Below are 18,726 nucleotides of genomic sequence, written 5' to 3'. Positions count from 1 at the left end.
GGTTAGCAGGGCTTAATTTCCAGGGTCCAGGACTCAGTCACTGACAAGTCTCCTCTTTAGTTGGCAGGTAAGAGAGGTTGGTGACTGTCTGGTCCAGAGGGTTATTTGGCATCTGTGCAGAGACCTAAAGGGAAGGAACAGTGGGGTGAGGCCTGTGGCTTATATTCAGCAACGTTCAATCCAGCCTGTTATTATGGAAATCTGTCCCTTCTTTGGAAAGATAGAAACCCAGCCATTGCTGGGACATATGATAACTGGCATTGCTGTCTTCTATCCCAGTGGCTTCTCAGCTTTACAAGTATAAGGATTCCTTTCCTAAGTGGAAAAAAGCTGGGTGCAGTGGCTCACATCTGTAATCCCAACACCTTAGGGGGCTGAGGTGGGAAGATCACTTGAGCCCCAGGGTTCAAGGTTGTAATGAGCCGTGATTGTGCCACTGCACTCCAGCCTGGGTGACAGAGCAAGACCCTGTCTCTAATTAAAAAAATAAATAAAAATAAAGGCACATTAAAAAACTAATAAATAAATAAAGTGGATAAGCAGTGTTGTTGCCCCCATGTACTTTCTGCATCTGAGAAGTACTTATGACTAAAAGCTTTTAGATATTAATCGATGCTTTTAAATGAATTTGCATTTTACTGATCACAACTACATGCGCATACATCTGTAAAGCACTATCAATACGTACTCTGCAAACGTTGCCTAGTTCATCTGTGCAATAAGTGCAGCGATTCTACAGACTCCTGGCAACCTCTTTCGGGTACCCTGGACTTTTGCCACAACCTTCCTTCCCTGGAGCTCCCTCTGCTGCTGTGGGAGGGAATGACAGTTGTGTGCGGCGACCGCTGAATGGTGACCCTAAAACAGAGCAATGAATGGGTTTATGGGAAGAAAAGCCCCTTTCGGAGTTCAGTTTCTACAGAGAACCTGAGAAACAGGAAGCAGAGTTCAGTGCGTTTTGCACTGTGAGGGGGTGAGGAGGGAGCACGAAAAGTTTCTCTTCTCCCATCTCAGATACCCTTTTCTGGTTAGTGCCTCATTGTCTTCTGCTGGAAAGTAAAAAGGGTCCTCTTGTGTCTTGAGAGGCTTCTATAATCTAGGCACAGGGTTATAAGGCTATAGCATTTGTCCAAACTCCCTTCTGAACAATAACAGATTTAGGTTTGTCAATCATATATGTGCTAATAATTGAATGGCAAATGTACATAAATCCCACTAGTGCCTGTTTCACTTCTTTTACTAGCCACCCCTAATCCTTTCTTCCTCCTCTTGACCCCATTTGGGCGGGACCAGACTGGGGAGAAAACTGCTACTCTTGGCTGCAGGCCCTCAAGGCCCTTGCTGACCAGCTGGCCCGACCCGTCCCTCTCCCCCTCAGATCCACTCTCTGTGCTACAACGATTGCACCTTCTCACGCAACACTCCGACCAGGACTTTCAACTACAACTTCTCCGCTTTGGCAAACACTGTCACTCTTGCTGGAGGGCCAAGCTTCACTTCCAAAGGGCTGAAATACTTCCATCACTTTACCCTCAGTCTCTGTGGAAACCAGGTAAGGTATACCAGTTGACAGGGTGAAAATTGAATGGGGAAGGTCCATGGATCAGAGGCCAGAGACAGATACAGGAGAAAACCAGAAATCCTTCAGGCAGCAGGGGGTTGAGGAGCTTCAAAGGTTTTTAAATATTATTCTCCCTGAGGACTTTTTTCCCTAAAATTAAATAATCAGGATTATAAACACTTAAGAAAATAAAGATATTTAAAATAATGTGTTCTTGCCGGGTGCCTGGTGCGGTGGCTCACACCTGTACTCCCAGCATTTTGGGAGGCTGAGACGGGCGGATCATCTGAGGTGGGGAGTTCGAGACCAGCCTGACCAATATGGAGAAACCCCATCTCTACTAAAAATACAAAAAAATTAGCCGGGCGTGGTGGCGCATGCCTGTAATCCCAGCTACTCGAGAGGCTGAGGCAGGAGAATCGCTTGAACCTGAGAGGTGGAGGTTGCAGTGAGCTGAGATTGCGCCATTGCACTCTAGCCTGGGCAAAAAGGTGAAACTTCGTCTCAGAAAAATAATAAAAAATAAATAAAATAAAATAAGGTGTTCTTTTACCTGACCTTTATTTCCTCAGAATGAGTCTATTTAAAAATATGCAGGAGGAAGGCTGGGCGCGGTGGCTCGCGCCTGTAAACCCAGCACTTTGGGAGGCCTAGGTGGGTGGATCATGAGGTCAGGAGATCGAGACCATTCTGGCTAACACGGTGAAACCCTGTCTCTACTAAAAATACAAAAAAATTAGCCGGGCGCGGTGGCGGGCACCTGTAGTCCCAGCTACTCAGGAGGCTGAGGCAGGACAATGGCATAAACCTGGCAGGCGGAGCTTGCAGTGAGCGGAGATCACGCCACTACACTCCAGCCTGGGCGACAGAGTGAGACTCCGTCTCAAAAAAACAAAAACAAAAAAACAAAAAACAAAACAAACAAACAACCCAGAAATATGCAGGAGGAAAGGTTTTTTTCCCTTCCTTGAAAAAGCAGTCTTCAGCAATCACTGCATTTGTCGCTTGTTTTCTAGAGGCTGGATAAAATCAACTGTTTCTAGTTCATCCACACGTCTCTTTGCTGACAGTATGAAAGAAAGTAACATGAAATGCTTTATAAGGAAAGATTGTCACCATCAGCCATTTCATGCTGCTGCAAATATTTCAGATCCAAAATTCAAAGGCAGAAATGCAAAGGTTAATCCCACCACTGCACTTGATAAAATTGCAACAAGCCACAATTAGCAGTTGGAAAGCTCATTTCAAATGTTACAAAAGAGGCTGGGCATGGTGGCTCACGCCTGTAATCCCAGCAATTTGGAGGCCAAGGCAGGCAGATCACCTGAGGTCTGGAGTTCGAGACCAGCCTGGCCAACATGGTGAAACCCTGTCTCTACTAAAAATACAAAAATTAGCCCGGCATGGTGGCACACATCTGTAATCCCAGCTACTCAGGGGGCTGAGGCAGGAGAATTACTTGAACCCAGGGGGCGGAGATTGCAGTGAGCCAAGATCATGCCACTGCACTCCAGCCTGGACAACACAGCAAGACTCCATCTAAAAAAAAAAGTGACAATATAAAGAGCATCTTGAGCATCTAGTCTTTGACTCTGTTGGTGGTAAGGCCTTTACATCATAGAGCTCTGACCCATCTTCTGAAGCATGCAAAGAAGTCAATGGGTGTTTATATAGAGAACATGTCAAGAAATAAACTAATCTATGAAAGATTAGAGATAGGTGTCTCTATCTTGTTTTCAGAAGTCTTCGAAGAAGTTAAAATGAAGCCTCAGAAGTAACAGGTCATGATCACTTAGGAAATAAGACTGATTAAAGCAGGCTTCATGTAGCAAAAGTGTCATTCAGTGAATTATGGAGAGCAATGAAGGTGGGGAATTTAGGGAAATGGTGTATTTTTTTATCTACTCCTTTCCTGTTTAGAAATGCTTATGGTGTACTGCCACACTATAGATACTTAGTTCAAAGACAAAAGAACTCTTTATTTTATTGTAATGTAAAGGTTTCCTTCAGTTTTCAAGCTCATCTACTTCCTACAATCTAGAAAAAAAAAAAGGCTGAGACACCAGATTTAGCACTTTTTTTTTTTTGAGGTGGAGTCTCACTCTTTTGCCAGGCTAGAGTGCAGTGGCACGATCTCTGCTCACTGCAACCTCTGCCTCCCGGGCTGAAGCGATTCTCCTGCCTCAGCCTCCCGAGTAGCTGGGACTACAGGCATGCGCCACCACGTCCAGCTAATTTTTGTGTTTTTAGTAAAGACGGGGTTTCACCATGTCGGCCAGGATGGTCTCAATCTCTTGACCTCATGATCCACCTGCCTCGGCCTTCCAAAGTGCTGGGATTACAGGTGTGAGTCACTGCACCCGGCCAGCACCATTTATAATAAAATTTATAACATTGAAAATGTTGACTGGGCACAGTGGCTCACCCCTGTAATCCCAACACTCTGGGAGATTGAGGCAGGAGGATTGCTTGAGCCCAGGAGTTCAAGACCAGCCTGGACAACACAGAGAGGCCCTATCTCTATGAAAAAAAAAAAAAAAATTAGCCTGTGGTTCCAGCTACTTAGGAGGCTGAGGCAGGAGGATCACTTGAGCCCAGGAGGTCAAGGTTTAGTGAGCTATGATTGCACCATTGCACTCCAGCCTGGGCAATAGATCAAGACTCTGTCTCAAAAAGACAAAACAAAACAAAAAAAAATCAAATCTGTCTCATCATTAGACGTGGGATGAATCATTCCCCTACAACATACCATTGAAACGCTGAAAATTTAGATGTAAAAAAGCCTTCCCTATTCCCTTCTGGGAATTCCTCTGTGACCACTCACTTCTTCCTACTTCTTCCTCCCCACTCCCCAACCAGGGTAGGAAAATGTCTGTGTGCACCGACAATGTCACTGACCTCCGGATTCCTGAGGGTGAGTCAGGGTTCTCCAAATCTATCACAGCCTACGTCTGCCAGGCAGTCATCATCCCCCCAGAGGTGACCGGCTACAAGGCCGGGGTTTCCTCACAGCCTGTCAGCCTTGCTGATCGACTTATTGGTGAGTAACTCCGCTGCCTCAGCCTTGTGTGTATGTGTGTGTGTGTGTGTGTGTATGTGTAAGAGAGTGTGAGGTTACCAGGCTGGGAGGTAAAAGGCCCCACATGAGGGGCCCAACCTCTTGACCTGTGTTTTCTATTCCACTCTGTGTGCAAAGTGCTCCCAGGGACTCTGACAAACCCTTGTTTCACCCTTTCATAAGCCACTCAGGGATGTGATGAGATGAAGTGAGGTTGGATGTTGACAGGTATTGGAAGAATTGAAGTGGTTGCCAGCTAATGCTACTAGTGAGAACTAATTAGGAGCTCTAATTTGGCAGGGGTGACAACAGATATGACTCTGGATGGAATCACCTCCCCAGCTGAACTTTTCCACCCGGAGTCCTTGGGAATACCGGACGTGATCTTCTTTTATAGGTGAAGATGAGAGGCTAGGCTAATGCAAGTGAAACCTAGGACTCCTCCATAATTTCTGCTGCATCCCTCCCTCTCTAGCCACCTACTGCTTATCAAGCCAGAACATGTCTGAGGTCTAGCAGATCTGCCCAGTCATGATAGCTAAGGGCTGGGAGTTCCTGATCCCAGCTTCCTGGATATTACTGGAGCAGATCTGCCCTAGAGGCAAGGAGAAATATTGGATGATCTGCAGTGGACTTCCCTTCCAGCCTAAGCAGGCTCCAGTGTATGCTAGCCATGACTTTCCTAAACCAGGGCATTTCCCCCTTGACTACATATTGTTGATCCCCACCCTTTCCATGTATAAACCAAGGCCTGTGCACTCCCTGTGTGCCAGGCTAAAGCCCAAGTCCTGACTTCCCCAGCAAGGGAATTGCTCCATGCGGATTTCACTTGGTGGCTGTCCAATAACACAGCTGAGTGACTCATTCCCTCATGGGGGCTGGCTTTCTCTGCAGGTCCAATGATGTGACCCAGTCCTGCAGTTCTGGGAGATCAACCACCATCCGCGTCAGGTGCAATCCACAGAAAACTGTCCCTGGAAGTTTGCTGCTGCCAGGGTAAGCCCTGCAAAGGGATGTAACAAAAGCCAAAATCTCCCTTGAGGTCATTCCATCCTGAGATCCAGAGATTACTGAAAAAGAGCAAAAAAGAAAAGAGTTTGAGATCCATTAATGGGTGCTTAGGGGCACAGTCATGGCCCCAGACCCTCAATCTTCATATGGCAAGAATGGGGTAGAAGGAAGAGTGAAAGCTAGTCTCATATTCCTGGTCCATTACGGCAGCAGCTGCGTAGCATAGTAACCAACAGCTCGGCTGAGAGCCAGGTTGAATCATCTCCTCCACTAACTAGCTATGTTATCATGGATACATTTCTTACCTTCTTTAGGCCTCTTTTTTCCTTATCTGTAAAAATGGGCATAATGCTAAATTCCCTCAGCGGGTTGTTTTGAGGATTAAATAAGACAAGGAGACTTTAGGACGTTTCATGATCTCTGGCTACTATGAGGATTAGTAAAGGTTTAGGGATCCTAGGAATCTCTCTGCAACGAAAATACCCAGTTCTGAGGTTAATAGCTGAGTGAACTAAATCAAAAATTTCTAAATGAATGTGACCACAGGACACCCCCTCCCCTCCCCACATAACAGCAACTAACATCTTGACGGGCACTAGCGTCTTGAGGAAGACGTTTTGGATATGCTGCGCCTAAACTGACTGGGGAGATGGGGAGCAAAGCAGGGCGTCTTGACCCAGTAGTGGTGTCTGAGTGTCAAATCCCTGTTCTTGCCATTGTAAACATCACAGTAAAGTACATAACAGGTATCCATACCGGAAGTTCATTCCTGAACCCCACCTCAACTCCAATCCCACCCCCAGGAAGCTGCATCAAAGTGGCTATTGCAAAATGTCACAAGTCTGTGGGGGAGGACAGGCACCTCAAAGGGGTTGATGAGACAGCCATGCTGGAGCTCAGATACCTTACAATAGCTCTCATAAGATGTCAGCAAAAACATAAACGGGCAGAGGGTGGGGAGCCCACTGGAGGCCAGGAAGGCCTCTTATCAGTGAAATCAGAGATCAAAACCTGTGTTAAGGACTAGTTGGAAGGATCCTGGTAGGGCTAATGGTTTGGGCAGGGAGAGGGTAAATCAGGCAAGCTATGAGACAACAGGCTTCCAACCAGATCTTCCCCACCCCTCCAGCGAGTGAGAGCTCAGGTCTCTTTTCTGCTTTGCTAGAACGTGCTCGGATGGGACCTGTGATGGCTGCAACTTCCACTTCCTGTGGGAGAGCGCGGCTGCTTGCCCGCTCTGCTCAGTGGCTGACTACCATGCTATCGTCAGCAGCTGTGTGGCTGGGATCCAGGTGGGTTTCCCTCTGATCGGGCACTTCCATGAGAGAAGGGAATGGGAGATCTGAGTTCCTTGTTTTTCTCCCCAACAGAAGACTACTTACGTGTGGCGAGAACCCAAGCTATGCTCTGGTGGCATTTCTCTGCCTGAGCAGAGAGTCACCATCTGCAAAACCATAGATTTCTGGCTGAAAGTGGGCATCTCTGCAGGCACCTGTACTGCCATCCTACTCACCGTCTTGACCTGCTACTTTTGGAAAAAGAATCAAAAGTACATGTTGCGGTATTGGAGTGTGGGGATGGACAGGGTTGGATTATTGATCAGGGAGAATATCTGAAAGTATAAATTAATGGAGTTTTTCTCTGGAGTTGGCTACAGACTCTGTGACTTATCCAGTGCATGGTTTGGTTATCCTGACTCCTGAACAGGGATGGTACCACGTGGCAGTCTATAAATGGATGTTAAATTCTCAAAATCAAAGAGTATCCTTAATTTGCTATTATTAACAGTACAGAGAATGACATTATGATTTCGATATTTCCATTAAATTTTGAGATCATAGAAACAGACAGCCTTAAGGAACAAAGATCACTGAACTGGGAACTAAGATTCCTTCTATTACCCCAGCCCTGACACCATTTTACCATGCTTCAGTCTCCTTACCCATGGCATGGGAATAGGACCTGTTCATAGCCTAACCTCTCTACCTCTTTCCCCCTTATTCCCACATTTTGGGATCTTGTCTTTCCCATCCTCCTGTTTTATAGACTAGAGTACAAGTACTCCAAGCTGGTGATGAATGCTACTCTCAAGGACTGTGACCTGCCAGCAGCTGACAGCTGCGCCATCATGGAAGGCGAGGATGTAGAGGACGACCTCATCTTTACCAGCAAGAAGTCACTCTTTGGGAAGATCAAATCATTTACCTCCAAGGTAGTGGGCCTGGCCAGTGCACTGAGGTCAGCCTGGAGGGCTGGAGGAGACACTGCTCCTCAGACACTGAATGGTCCTGTACCGTTCAGGGATGGGCACCCTGCTCCCCACGCCCGATACAATCCCATTTCCCCACTCTGAAAATCCTGCCTTCTCCTTCTGTGTTTCTACACCAATACTCTTTCCCCTGGGGCCCAAGGCTGCTCTTGATCAGGCTCCTTCTCTCTCAACATGCACTCCAGTTAGTGAACTGTTTGGGCCTTTTCACTTCCAGAAGGAGTACTGAACCATCCGTGTTGTAAGAATCATCCCCTACTCCTTTTTTTATTTTCACCGGAAAGGGAAAAGGTGATCTCTGGGATCAACTTCTGATAGAAGTCAGGCTCTCCTTTGACCAGTGGGGGGTGCTGTCTTCCAGGTGTCTGGGTCCAGTCCTTTGGGAGCTGAATCATAGTTCAGTCTCAGCTGTTCCCCACTGAGCAATTCTGAGCTGGGAGGGCTGGCTTTGTGTGGGTGGGTGAGTATGAAGCTTATAAATGCAATACAGACAATACTGTCACTGGGTGTGGGGCCAGCAGACAGCATCCAAGCAGGTCCTCCAGGGCTATAGTCCTCTGCAGCACAACTCTGCCAGTGCCCATACCTGACTACTGCTCTGAACCAGTTCATCCCAATAGGAGTGGGTGGGGAGGGCGGAAAGAGGGAGGAGGGTATTGGGAGGTGGTAAAGAAAGGACCGTGCTTGGGTGTTTAGATTGTTAAGTCTTGTTTCCTTTGTGCTGACCTGCTAGGGAGACTCCCTTGGCCTCCTTAGGCTGCGATTTCTTTTTTTTTAAACGAATGGGAGAACAGTTCACCCTGGGACTCTTGAGTCTATCTGGGACTGCTAGAATTCAGCAAAGGTGCAAAGCAGGGGATTTTTAAGATTTTTGGCTCATGCCTGTAATCCCAGCACTTTGGGAGGCCCAGGCTGGAGGATCTCTTGAGGCTGGGAGTTCAAGATCAGCCTAGACAACATAGGAAGACCCCATCTCTACAAAATAAAAAACAATTAGCTGGGTGTTGTGGAGCATGCCTGTAGTCTCAGCTACTTGGGAGGCTGAGGTGGGAGGATCATTTGAGCCCAGGAGTTGGAGGCTGCACTGAACTATGATTGTGCCATTGCACTCCAGCCTGGGCAACAGAGCGAGACCCTGTCTCTAAAAAACATGTATTTATTTATTTATTTATTGAGACGGAGTGTTGCTCTGTCTCCCAGGCTGGAGTGCAGTGGCGTGATCTCAGCTCACTGCAACCTCCACCTCCCAGGTTCAAGTGATTCTCCTGCCTTAGCCTCCCTAGACGCTGGGATTACAGGTGCTTGCCATCATACCTGGCTAATTTTTTTTTTTTTTGTATTTTTAGTAGAGACAGGGTTTCACCATGTTGGCCAGGCTGGTCTTGAACTCCTGACCTCAGGTGATCTGCCTGCTTTGGCCTCCCAAAGTGCTGGGATCACAGGCGTGAGCCACTGTGCCCGGCCAAAAACATTTTTTTAAAAGAAAAAAAAATTTTTTTTTTTTTGAGACAGAGTTTCGCTCTTGTTGCCCAGGCTGGAGTGCAGTGGCATGATCTTGGCTTACTGCAACCTCTGCTCCCGGGTTCAAGCGATTCTCCTTCCTCAGCCTCCCAGGTAGTTGCGATTATAGGCGCCTGCCACCATGCCTGGCTAATTTTTGTATTTTCGGTAGAGACAGGGTCTCACCATGTTGGTCAGGCTGGTCTTGAACTCCTAACCTCAGGTGATCCACCTGCCTTGGCCTCCCAAGTGCTGGGATTACAGGCATGAGCCACCACACCCCGCCTAAAAGAAAAAGATTTTTATTGTTCTCCAACTGACCCTGAGGGGAGCAAGCAGAATAGAGGGTATCTCATTTCTGTGTTTCCACAAAGCCACTGAAACAGGAATTTCATAAGGGTTCCTTCTGTCACCTATTTTCCATTTCTCTCCTTTGTCCCAAACTTGCCCCTGTGCAGCAGCCAGCTCCTGTCACCATCTCTCTTTCAGAGGACTCCTGATGGATTTGACTCAGTGCCGCTGAAGACATCCTCAGGAGGCCCAGACATGGACCTGTGAGAGGCACTGCCTGCCTCACCTGCCTCCTCACCTTGCATAGCACCTTTGCAAGCCTGCGGCGATTTGGGTGCCAGCATCCTGCAACACCCACTGCTGGAAATCTCTTCATTGTGGCCTTATCAGATGTTTGAATTTCAGATCTTTTTTTATAGAGTACCCAAACCCTCCTTTCTGCTTGCCTCAAACCTGCCAAATATACCCACACTTTGTTTGTAAATTATGCCCTTGCTTGTATCTTGTTTCCCAAAATGGCCCATCCGCCAGAGCCATAGCTTCGTCTGCTCATAATTCTTATAGCTTTGGAATGAAAATATTTCTATCTTCTTAAGTATAGAAACTATTTCCTCTGTCCTCTAACTTAAGGGCAGAAACAGCTGGGAGTTTTCCTCGCATGCCCTCAGCTCATGATCTCTTCAGGAGAGAGGCTGCGTGAGGAGGGTGTCGGGGTTCCCTGGTGGATAATCTTCATAGCAGCCTGGATCCATTTCCCCTGGATAACCAGCGCAAAGGGAGTGAAAATGGTAGTCTGAGGGCAAGGGGAGCAAGGCCTGGGTAAGAAAAGCCTTGAAAAGCATAAAAAGAGGCCGGGCGCGGTGGCTCACGCCTGTAATCCCACCACTTTGGGAGGCCGAGGCGGGCAGATCATGAGGTCAGGAGATTGAGACCATCCTGGCTAACACGGTGAAACCCCGTCTCTACTAAAAATACAAAAAATTAGCCGGGCGTGGTGGCGGGTGCCTGTAGTCCCAGCTACTCGGGAGGCTGAAGCGGGAGAATGGCGTGAACCTGGAAGGCGGAGCTTGCAGTGAGCCGAGATCATGCCACTGCACTCCATCCAGCCTGGGTGACAGAGTGAGACTCTGCCTCAAAAAAAAAAAAAAAAAAAAAAAAAAGAAAAGCACAAAGAGAGGCAACAAGGAATGTTTTTGTTTTTGAGACAGGCTCTCACTCTGTCACCTAGGCTGGAGTGCAGTGGCATAATCACTGTTCAGTGCAGCCTCAAGCTCTTGGGCTCAAGCTATCCTCCCATCTCAACCTCTCAAGTAGCTAGGACTACAAGTGTGCACCACCAGGCTCACTAATTTTTATATTTTTTGTAGACACAGGGTTTCACCATGTTGCCCAGGCTGGTCTCCAACTCCTGGGCTCAAGTGATCTGTCCACCTCAGCCTCCCAAACTGCTGGGATTACAGGCATAAGCCACTGCACTCAGCCTTTTATTTGTTTTTTAAACCACGTAGCTCATTGCCTTCTCTTAAGTAAATGATAGATATTCTCACTGAAGCCAAAGGAATAAGTTCATCAAGAAAATGCCCAAAGCCCTGGTGGATACATCCTCCCTATCTTTTTTTTAAACCTCCCACTATCACTCTATGACACTGAAAAGAACCAGGTAAGCCCCAAACCCAGATGTTCCAGCCTTATCCTCTATTGGGTTTACCCACAGACATGGCAAACCCTGTCAGTGAGGAAAATTCCCCATCCTTGAGTGCCCCCATCCTAGAAGTTTGGGCCATATTATGGAACAGGGGTCTCTTATTTGAAAAGAGCACAAGGAGGCCAAGATTTTAATGGGGCACTTTAGGGGATACAGCCCACAATGGCATGGGCCTGAGGTGGCTGTGATGTCTGCTTCTAAGCTTAACGCATCTGCTCAGGCACAGAATAAACGTCTAGGCTGGCCAAAAAAGGAACTGAATCCCAGGCCCATATGCCAGCACCAGAATCAAACCAGTCTTCAAGGAAGGAAGGCTAGGAGAGTTTAACAAGATTTTCACTGGGCCCAGCATGGTGGCTCACACCTGTAATCCCAAGGCAGAATGGTCGCTTGAGCTCAGGAGTTCAAGACCAGCCTGGGCAACACAGTGAGACCCTGTCTCTAAAAAATTTAAAAATAAACAAGGTGTTCACCAAGCTGGGATACTTCTCACTTTTAAGCCCCTATCTTTCTCTTTTTTTCATTCTCAATTGCTTTGTGTGATACAAAACTAAAGAGACTTCTGGTCCAATTTCTGGCAACATCCCTTCTGAAAGGTGAGTAGAGTGGGTGTCTTCTATGCCCATTTTCCCCAATTTTACACAAACTATTATCAATGAACTTTTAAGTACCTAGAATGGGTAAAACCAGAGCAAGACTTTAAATTACCTTCTTCTTTCTTCTACTGGCAGTTCTGCCTCCATCACTATCAGGCTAGGGTGACCTTCCCTTGGTCAAGCCCCAATTGCCCATGATTTGTGCCTGTGCCCTTTCTCCAGTGACCATTTGGTGACCAGATGGTAGATATAGAAAGGAGATGGCATTTGCAAGTGACTAGTCTGCCACAAAATGCTCATCTGATTAGCCACTGCTGTCCTGGCGATGGCTTTGTAAGAGTCAATGAGAACTAGAGCCAGGCTGTGGTCCCTGGCCATCAACAGTGTTGGTGACGGCAGGGAGTCCCTTTGGTTTAATAAATCCAGTTTTTCTTTGGGTATCCAAATTCTCCCCTCCTTTTGTAGGAGTCAGGCTCTCAGAACCTGTGTCCATGTTGGAACTTCCCCCAGTGTGGATGCAGATACGCAGCTCCTGAGCTCCAGCCTAAAGTCTTCTGTAGCCTCAGCAATACTTGGGCACCTGCTGTCTCACTGAATAGCTTTCTTTTGTGACAAAGGCCACAGACAGCCCTTAGACTATTCCGGAAACAGTAGGAAAAATTACATATGTCTTTGACTTCTTTATTCTGACTCCACTGATTTTAGCCATAATACTTTAAGGAGCTACTTTTTACTACCCCTTACCGTGCTGACTTCTGCAGGTCTGCCCTGTGACCTGTCAGGAACTCCCGAGTTACGCTACTGGGGTCACCTGTTGCTCCCCTAGCAAGTTAGGCATGTCATATATTTTTAACAGCTTTATTGAGATATAATTCACATATTATACAATTCATCTTTAAAACATACGATTCAATGGTTTTTAGCAAACTCACAGAGTTGTCCGCCCACTTGAGAGCAAACACATGTTCAATTTTCTTTTCCTTTTTTTTTTTGAGACAGAGTCCGCTTTGTCGCCCAGGATGGAGTGCAGTGCCATGATCTTGGCTCACTGCAGCCTCCCCGTCCTGGGTTCAAGTGATCCTTCTGCTTCAGCCTCCCCAGTAGCTGGGATTACAAGCATGCGCCACCACGCCTAGCTAATTTTTGTGTTTTTAGTAGAGATGGGGTTTCACCATGTTGGCCAGGCTGGTCTCAAACTCCTGGACTCAAGTGATCCACCCACCTCGGCCTCCCAAAGTGCTGGGGTTACAGGTGTAAGCCACCGTGCCTGGCCTACATGTTCAATTTTCTATGAACAAAGGCTTTAGTCCTTGACCCAGGGCTAAAGTGGTCTGTCCAAGCTGTTGTTGGTAGAGGGAGTATGATAAAATGTTTAAATCTCATTTGGTTACCTTGAGTCCTGGAACACGCAGTAACTGTCATCCTATAGTCATCATCTGTATTTGGCTGGTAATACAAATGAAGATTGTGGTGTAGTCAAGCAGTAGGGTTTTTGCTTTTGTTTTTGTTCTAGTGCCAACAAAACTTTTTTTTTGTCTACATTAAAGATAAGACTGACTATATTTATACAACAGAAACTTTGTAATAGATTTTTTCAGCTTTGTGAAATCGAATTTTTTTCATCAGGACTGGTTGGATTTCCTTTTTACCCTGTAATCCAAGCGTTAATAGTTTGTTAGAAGATGGGTTATTGCACGTCACTTTTTTTTTTTTGTAAAATAAAAACATACCTTACAAGTTGTTTTTCTTAAACATGGGTTGGGTGGCTGGAGGGGTGAGTGGGAAATGTAAGTGTCCTGGAAGCTTAAACTGAAAAGGAGAAGGATTCCACATTCGCAGAGAGGCAGAGAAAAGAGCACAGACTTTGGAACAAGATGGACACAGGCTAGAAGCCTCCCACTACTTGTTGAGGGATCAGTCAATAACCAAAGCCTCAGTTTCCACAATAATAAAATGCATCTAATGATACCCAACACCCCAAGATTGAATGAGCTCAAAAGAAATAACTCATAAACCACTTCGCATGCTACTTCCCTTCCCTTCTGCTCAGGTTTCTTTCAGGAAACATGAGGCCAGCCACATAACAATAAATCCACAAATAGAAGCAAAATTAGCTTCTTTGGGTATGAGGTAGATTATTACAGACTAGATGTGGAGAAAATCCTAGATGATATCAAGGGCCTACCATTTCCTGAGGTTGCTAGATTTTTGCTTTCTTTCTTTCTTTCTTTCTTTCTTTTTTTTTTTTTTTCTGAGGCTCACTATGTTGCCTAGGTTGGAGTGCAGTGGCACAATCTCAGCTCACTCAGCTTCAACCTCCTGGGCTTGAGTGATCCTCCCACCTCAGCCTCCTGAGTAGCTACAGGCATGCGCCACCACACCTGGCTAATTTTTGTATTTTTTGGAGAGACAGGGTTTCACCATATTGCTGGTCTCAAACTCCTGGGTTCTAGAGATCTGCCCACCTTGGCCTTCAAAGTGCTGGGATTGCAGGCATGAGCCAGTGTGCCTGGCAGGATTTTTCTGCTTCAGGACTTTATTCTAGTTGAGGGCACTTGATCCCCAAAAATAATTCTCTCAGCTATTAATAGATGAGTTGGGAATGTCACACTTTTCAGACTGAATGGCACTAAGTGCCAGATGTTCTTCATCAGGGTCCTTAGGTAATTTCTAGTCTTCGAACAGGCCTCTCCGCGCCAGTGCTTCCCACACCAGTATCACCCCCCTGCTCTGTAGCCAGAGCTCTTTTTCTTTTTTTCATGAAAAGTTTTCTGGTAAAAGGCAGAAAACCGGCTAACCAAATTCTAAAAGAGGGTGTGGCGGCTCATGCCTGTAATCCCAGCACTTTGGGAGGGCCAGGCTGGAGGATCGCCTAAGCCAGGAGGTTGAGGTTGCAGTGAGCTATGATGGTGGATTGCACCACTGCCCTCCAGCCTAGGTGACAGAGGCAGACCCTGTCTGTAAAAAAAAAAAAAAAAATTCTACAAGAGCTGGAACACTCAGAGCCGTTTTTCTAACACATCTGATGGCACTCAAATGTGCCATCTCTGATGGCTCCTTATTGCTGTCAGGCAGGAGCAATTGGCAGCAGCTCACCTACACTCCAAGGCTGGTTGTTTATGACCCACATCTACTTTGACTGGGTGGTACCTGGGTTGTACTGGTGGTTAAATATTTTGAACATCACCCCTGCTTATAACATAAAGTCCAAACTCTAAGAAGGAAAGTAGAAAAGAAAACGCATTCATTTGGCATCTGTGTCAAGCCTGGACTTAATGCTTTCACAGCATTGCCTTTTTTCATTTTCAGAACAGCCCTGGAGGCAGCTACTATCCCCATTACACCCATTACAATAGAGGAAGAAACTGTGTCTCCAATAGATTCAGTTACGTGGCCTACAGGGTCCCTAACGGCCCACCGACCCGCCTTCCCAACATTGTTTCTACTCTAACCACACTGAGCTTTTGATGGTCTCTGAGTCATAAGCACCTTCATGCCTCCAGCATTGGAATATGCTCTCCTCTCTGCCCCTCTGCTTCCTTTTCACCTCACAGATCCCACTCAGCCTTCCACGTCACCCCACTGTGGGAAATAACAGGGCAAAAACAGTCCCATGGGAGTACCGCTATGAATCTTTATGAATACAACCGTGTACTGTGCAATGCAACAAACAAGCAACAGACACAATCAAGCTTGAAACTGCGGGGCAGTGAGAGGGGTGTGTAATGATATGGAAATGATTTTAAGAATTTCCCAATCACTGACAAAGAAGTAAAATACATTATCAGGTGACCAGGCAAGAATATACTTACGACTTGGTCTAAATCTTAAGGAAGACAATTAATTAACTGGGAAGCATAGAGCAACAATGAGTATTAAGAGATAGAGAAACTGATTTAGGGTTTTAAGAGCTATTCAAGGAGAATTTGAAATATAAACTAATTTTGTCTCAGTGCCAAAGTTAACAATCCCACATAAAATGCAATTCCCTATAGAGTAGTTCAGCCTTAACAGTACTTTCACTTTCCACAGTTTCGGTTACCTAAAGTCAACTTAAGTCAAAAAATATTAAATGAAAATTCCAAAAATAAACAATTTATAAGTTTTAAATTGTATGCCATTATGAGTAGCATAATGACATCTTGTGCCATCTCACTCCTTCCCACCTGGGACATGAATCATCCCTTTGTCCAGAGTATCCATACTGTCTGCACTATCCACCCATTACTCACTTAGCAGCCATCTGAGTTACCAGATCGAAAAAGCACAGTATATGTAGGGATCCGTACTCTCCGTGGTTTCAGGCATCCACTGGAGACTACCGTAAGATACAGTGTGGTGGGAGAATTGATTTCGCACCCCAATTCTATCAGATGGAGAGGCTGGATCAAAGTCCCTCCAAGTCCTGGCAGCTTTCCCCGACCCACGCTATTTTTAAATGATTCCTGCTTAGTTGCTGAAGGATAGCAACGTGGACCTCCTTTGTTACTGTGTCTCTCTGATAGAAGGGAGTGGGTAAGCCAGAACTGGAGGCAGGGTTGTCAGTTCCTCCTGAAACAGTATCACCAATACTACTGTACTGTGGGAAACCGGAAGGGTGTCTAACCAATTTGCAGGGAGGGGTAAAGAGGATGTCAGAGAAGGCTTCCAGGAGAAAGGAGGAATTAGCCAGGTAAGAGGAACAGAGAAGGGAAAGGGAGTTCCAGGTAGAAGGAACTTGTGCAACCAAAGGCTCAGAGGGAAGGAAGGGAGCCACAAGAAGGTTGGAATGGGGAATACGAGGGGGAAATGTTAAGAGATAAAGAGGGCCAGGTGAGGTGGCTCATGCCTGTAAACCCTGCACTTTAAGAGGCCAAAGTGGGTGGATTGCTTGACCCCAAGAGTTCGAGACCAGCTTGGGCAACATGGCAGAGCCCTGTATCTACCAAAACAAAAACAAATACAAACATTGCCTGGGGCGTGGTGGCACACATCTGTAGTCTCAGCTACTCGGGAGGCTCAGGTGGGAGGATCCCCTGAAGCTGGAAATGTCGAGGCTGCAGTGAGCCATGGTTGTACCACTGTTTTCCAGCCTGGGCAACAGAGTGAGACTCAGTCTCTCACACACACACACACATACACACACACACACACACACACGAGATAAAGAGGGAACATGTTAGAGAAGCTGGTAGGGACAGATCATATATAGCGTTGCCAGCCATGTTTGGATTCCCCTGAGGGTAACAGGTATCCACAGAAGACTTCTAGCAAGGGAGTGACAGGACCGGACTTGTTCGGTGAACATTGAGAAACCCTACTCCAAATCCAAGACAGAGGAACACAAAGGGCTGCCACAGTGAGGCCTCAGAGAACCCTTCCGAGTTAGCCAGCTCCAAACTGGGAAAACTGAGGTAGGCAGCTTTTGTTGGGTGCCTCACACCCTCTTTTTTTGCTCCGTCTCTGCAGTTGCTCTTTTCCCCTAGGCTGCCCACTAGCTGCCCAGGATCCCCAAGGCAGTATCTTCACCCAGGACTCTGCTCGCTGACCTGCAACAAGCTCCCATCCTCTCAGCCTACTTCCTCGCAACCCACTCACTCAGGGAGGATGTAACAAGCACTTACCATGGGTAAGGCAGGGTGCTAGGTCCCGTGGGGAGAAAAATGCAAATACGCAATGGTCTCTGCCCTATAAGATCAGGCCCCATAGCATAGTCAGGGTCCTCACTGACCTGTTTTCTGCTAAGGAGTGCTACTAAAAGGGCAAAGCCCAAACATTAGGCTATCTTAGGTATTTACCTGTGTCCTGGTTTTGATTCCATCACTTATCTTCTCTGGGGCTGTTTCCTTATATAGAAAATAAAAGGGTTAGCCTGGCTGGCTGTTTTCCAGTCAGGGCTTCTTGAGCACTTCAGTCCTCAGAGGCAGTGCCCAAGAGCATTCTTGGTAGTAAGGGTTAACAGAAATCACATATCCAAAGGTGGCAGGGCTTCACACCATCACTCCATAACGAAAGTTTTTATGTTGATTTGTTTTTGCGTTAGCTTCTGGCAGGAGTTACTTGGTGCAGTAACACTGCCTATTTCCTGCTGATCAGAATTTCTAGGTGGCAGCCATATAGATCTGATTAATAAAAAAGGCAAATTATTATTTTTAAAAAATCATGTTCATTAGACAAAAATATTTCAAAACATGAGGGACAAGGTGATGAAAAAATCAGGAATTATTAAGTTAACAGATAGCTGAAGCTCCCCTCCAACTCTAAAAATCCCACGATTCTAAGCTGATGAAGTATGCTATTATGTTAATTTATTATACTCATCCGGTAACATCAACTTTTTTTTTTTTTTTTTTTTTTTTGATACAGAGTCTCACTCTGTTACCCAGGCTGGAGTGCAGTGGCGTGATTTAAGCTCACTGCAACCTTTGCCTCCTGGGTTCAAGCAATTTTTGTACCTTAGCCTCCCAGGTAGCTGGGATTACAGGCATGTGCCACCACACCCAACTAATTTTTGTATTTTTAGCAGAGACGGGATTTTGTCATGTTGGCCAGGCTGGTCTCGAACTCCTGACCTCAGGTGATCCACCCACCTTGGCCTCCCAAAGTGTTAGGATTACAGGCATTAGCCACCGCGCCCGCCCACATGAACATTTTAAAGGGAGATGTTTGTAATCTAATGATAAGATCAATTGTAAAAATGCATGAATAAATTTGGAGAGATCAGAATTTCAAGATCACTTGTTGAATGACATTGAT

The 18,726-nt window shown here is 46.3% G+C and overlaps 1 protein-coding gene across 11 annotated transcripts in view; it reads left to right on the top strand.

Moving 5' to 3' along the window:
- The window catches only part of ELAPOR1 (endosome-lysosome associated apoptosis and autophagy regulator 1), a 91,262-nt gene extending 80,407 nt beyond the window's left edge, over positions 1–10,855 (top strand). For 7 of the 11 annotated variants that reach the window (XM_055115047.2, XM_034932720.3, XM_055115033.2 and 4 more), the window contains 8 exons: positions 1,379–1,552; positions 4,421–4,601; positions 4,920–5,016; positions 5,514–5,615; positions 6,796–6,922; positions 7,001–7,179; positions 7,677–7,842; positions 9,889–10,855. In XM_055115047.2, coding sequence (XP_054971022.1) covers positions 1,379–1,552; positions 4,421–4,601; positions 4,920–5,016; positions 5,514–5,615; positions 6,796–6,922; positions 7,001–7,179; positions 7,677–7,842; positions 9,889–9,957 — 1,095 coding nt within the window. In that variant the 3' untranslated portion in view covers positions 9,958–10,855. Of the gene's footprint in view, positions 1–1,378; positions 1,553–4,420; positions 4,602–4,919; positions 5,017–5,513; positions 5,616–6,795; positions 6,923–7,000; positions 7,180–7,676; positions 7,843–8,260 lie in introns of all 11 variants that reach the window. The other 4 variants (XM_055115080.2, XM_055115075.2, XM_055115064.2 and 1 more) reach the window with 2 other exon arrangements.
- Positions 10,856–18,726: the final 7,871 nt, after the last annotated feature.

This window comes from Pan paniscus, chromosome 1, assembly GCF_029289425.2.
Source record: "Pan paniscus chromosome 1, NHGRI_mPanPan1-v2.0_pri, whole genome shotgun sequence".
NCBI classification, from domain to species: Eukaryota; Metazoa; Chordata; class Mammalia; order Primates; family Hominidae; genus Pan; species Pan paniscus.
The sequence above is the reverse complement of the archived record's forward strand: the minus strand, read 5'-3'. Positions and strand labels throughout refer to the sequence as shown.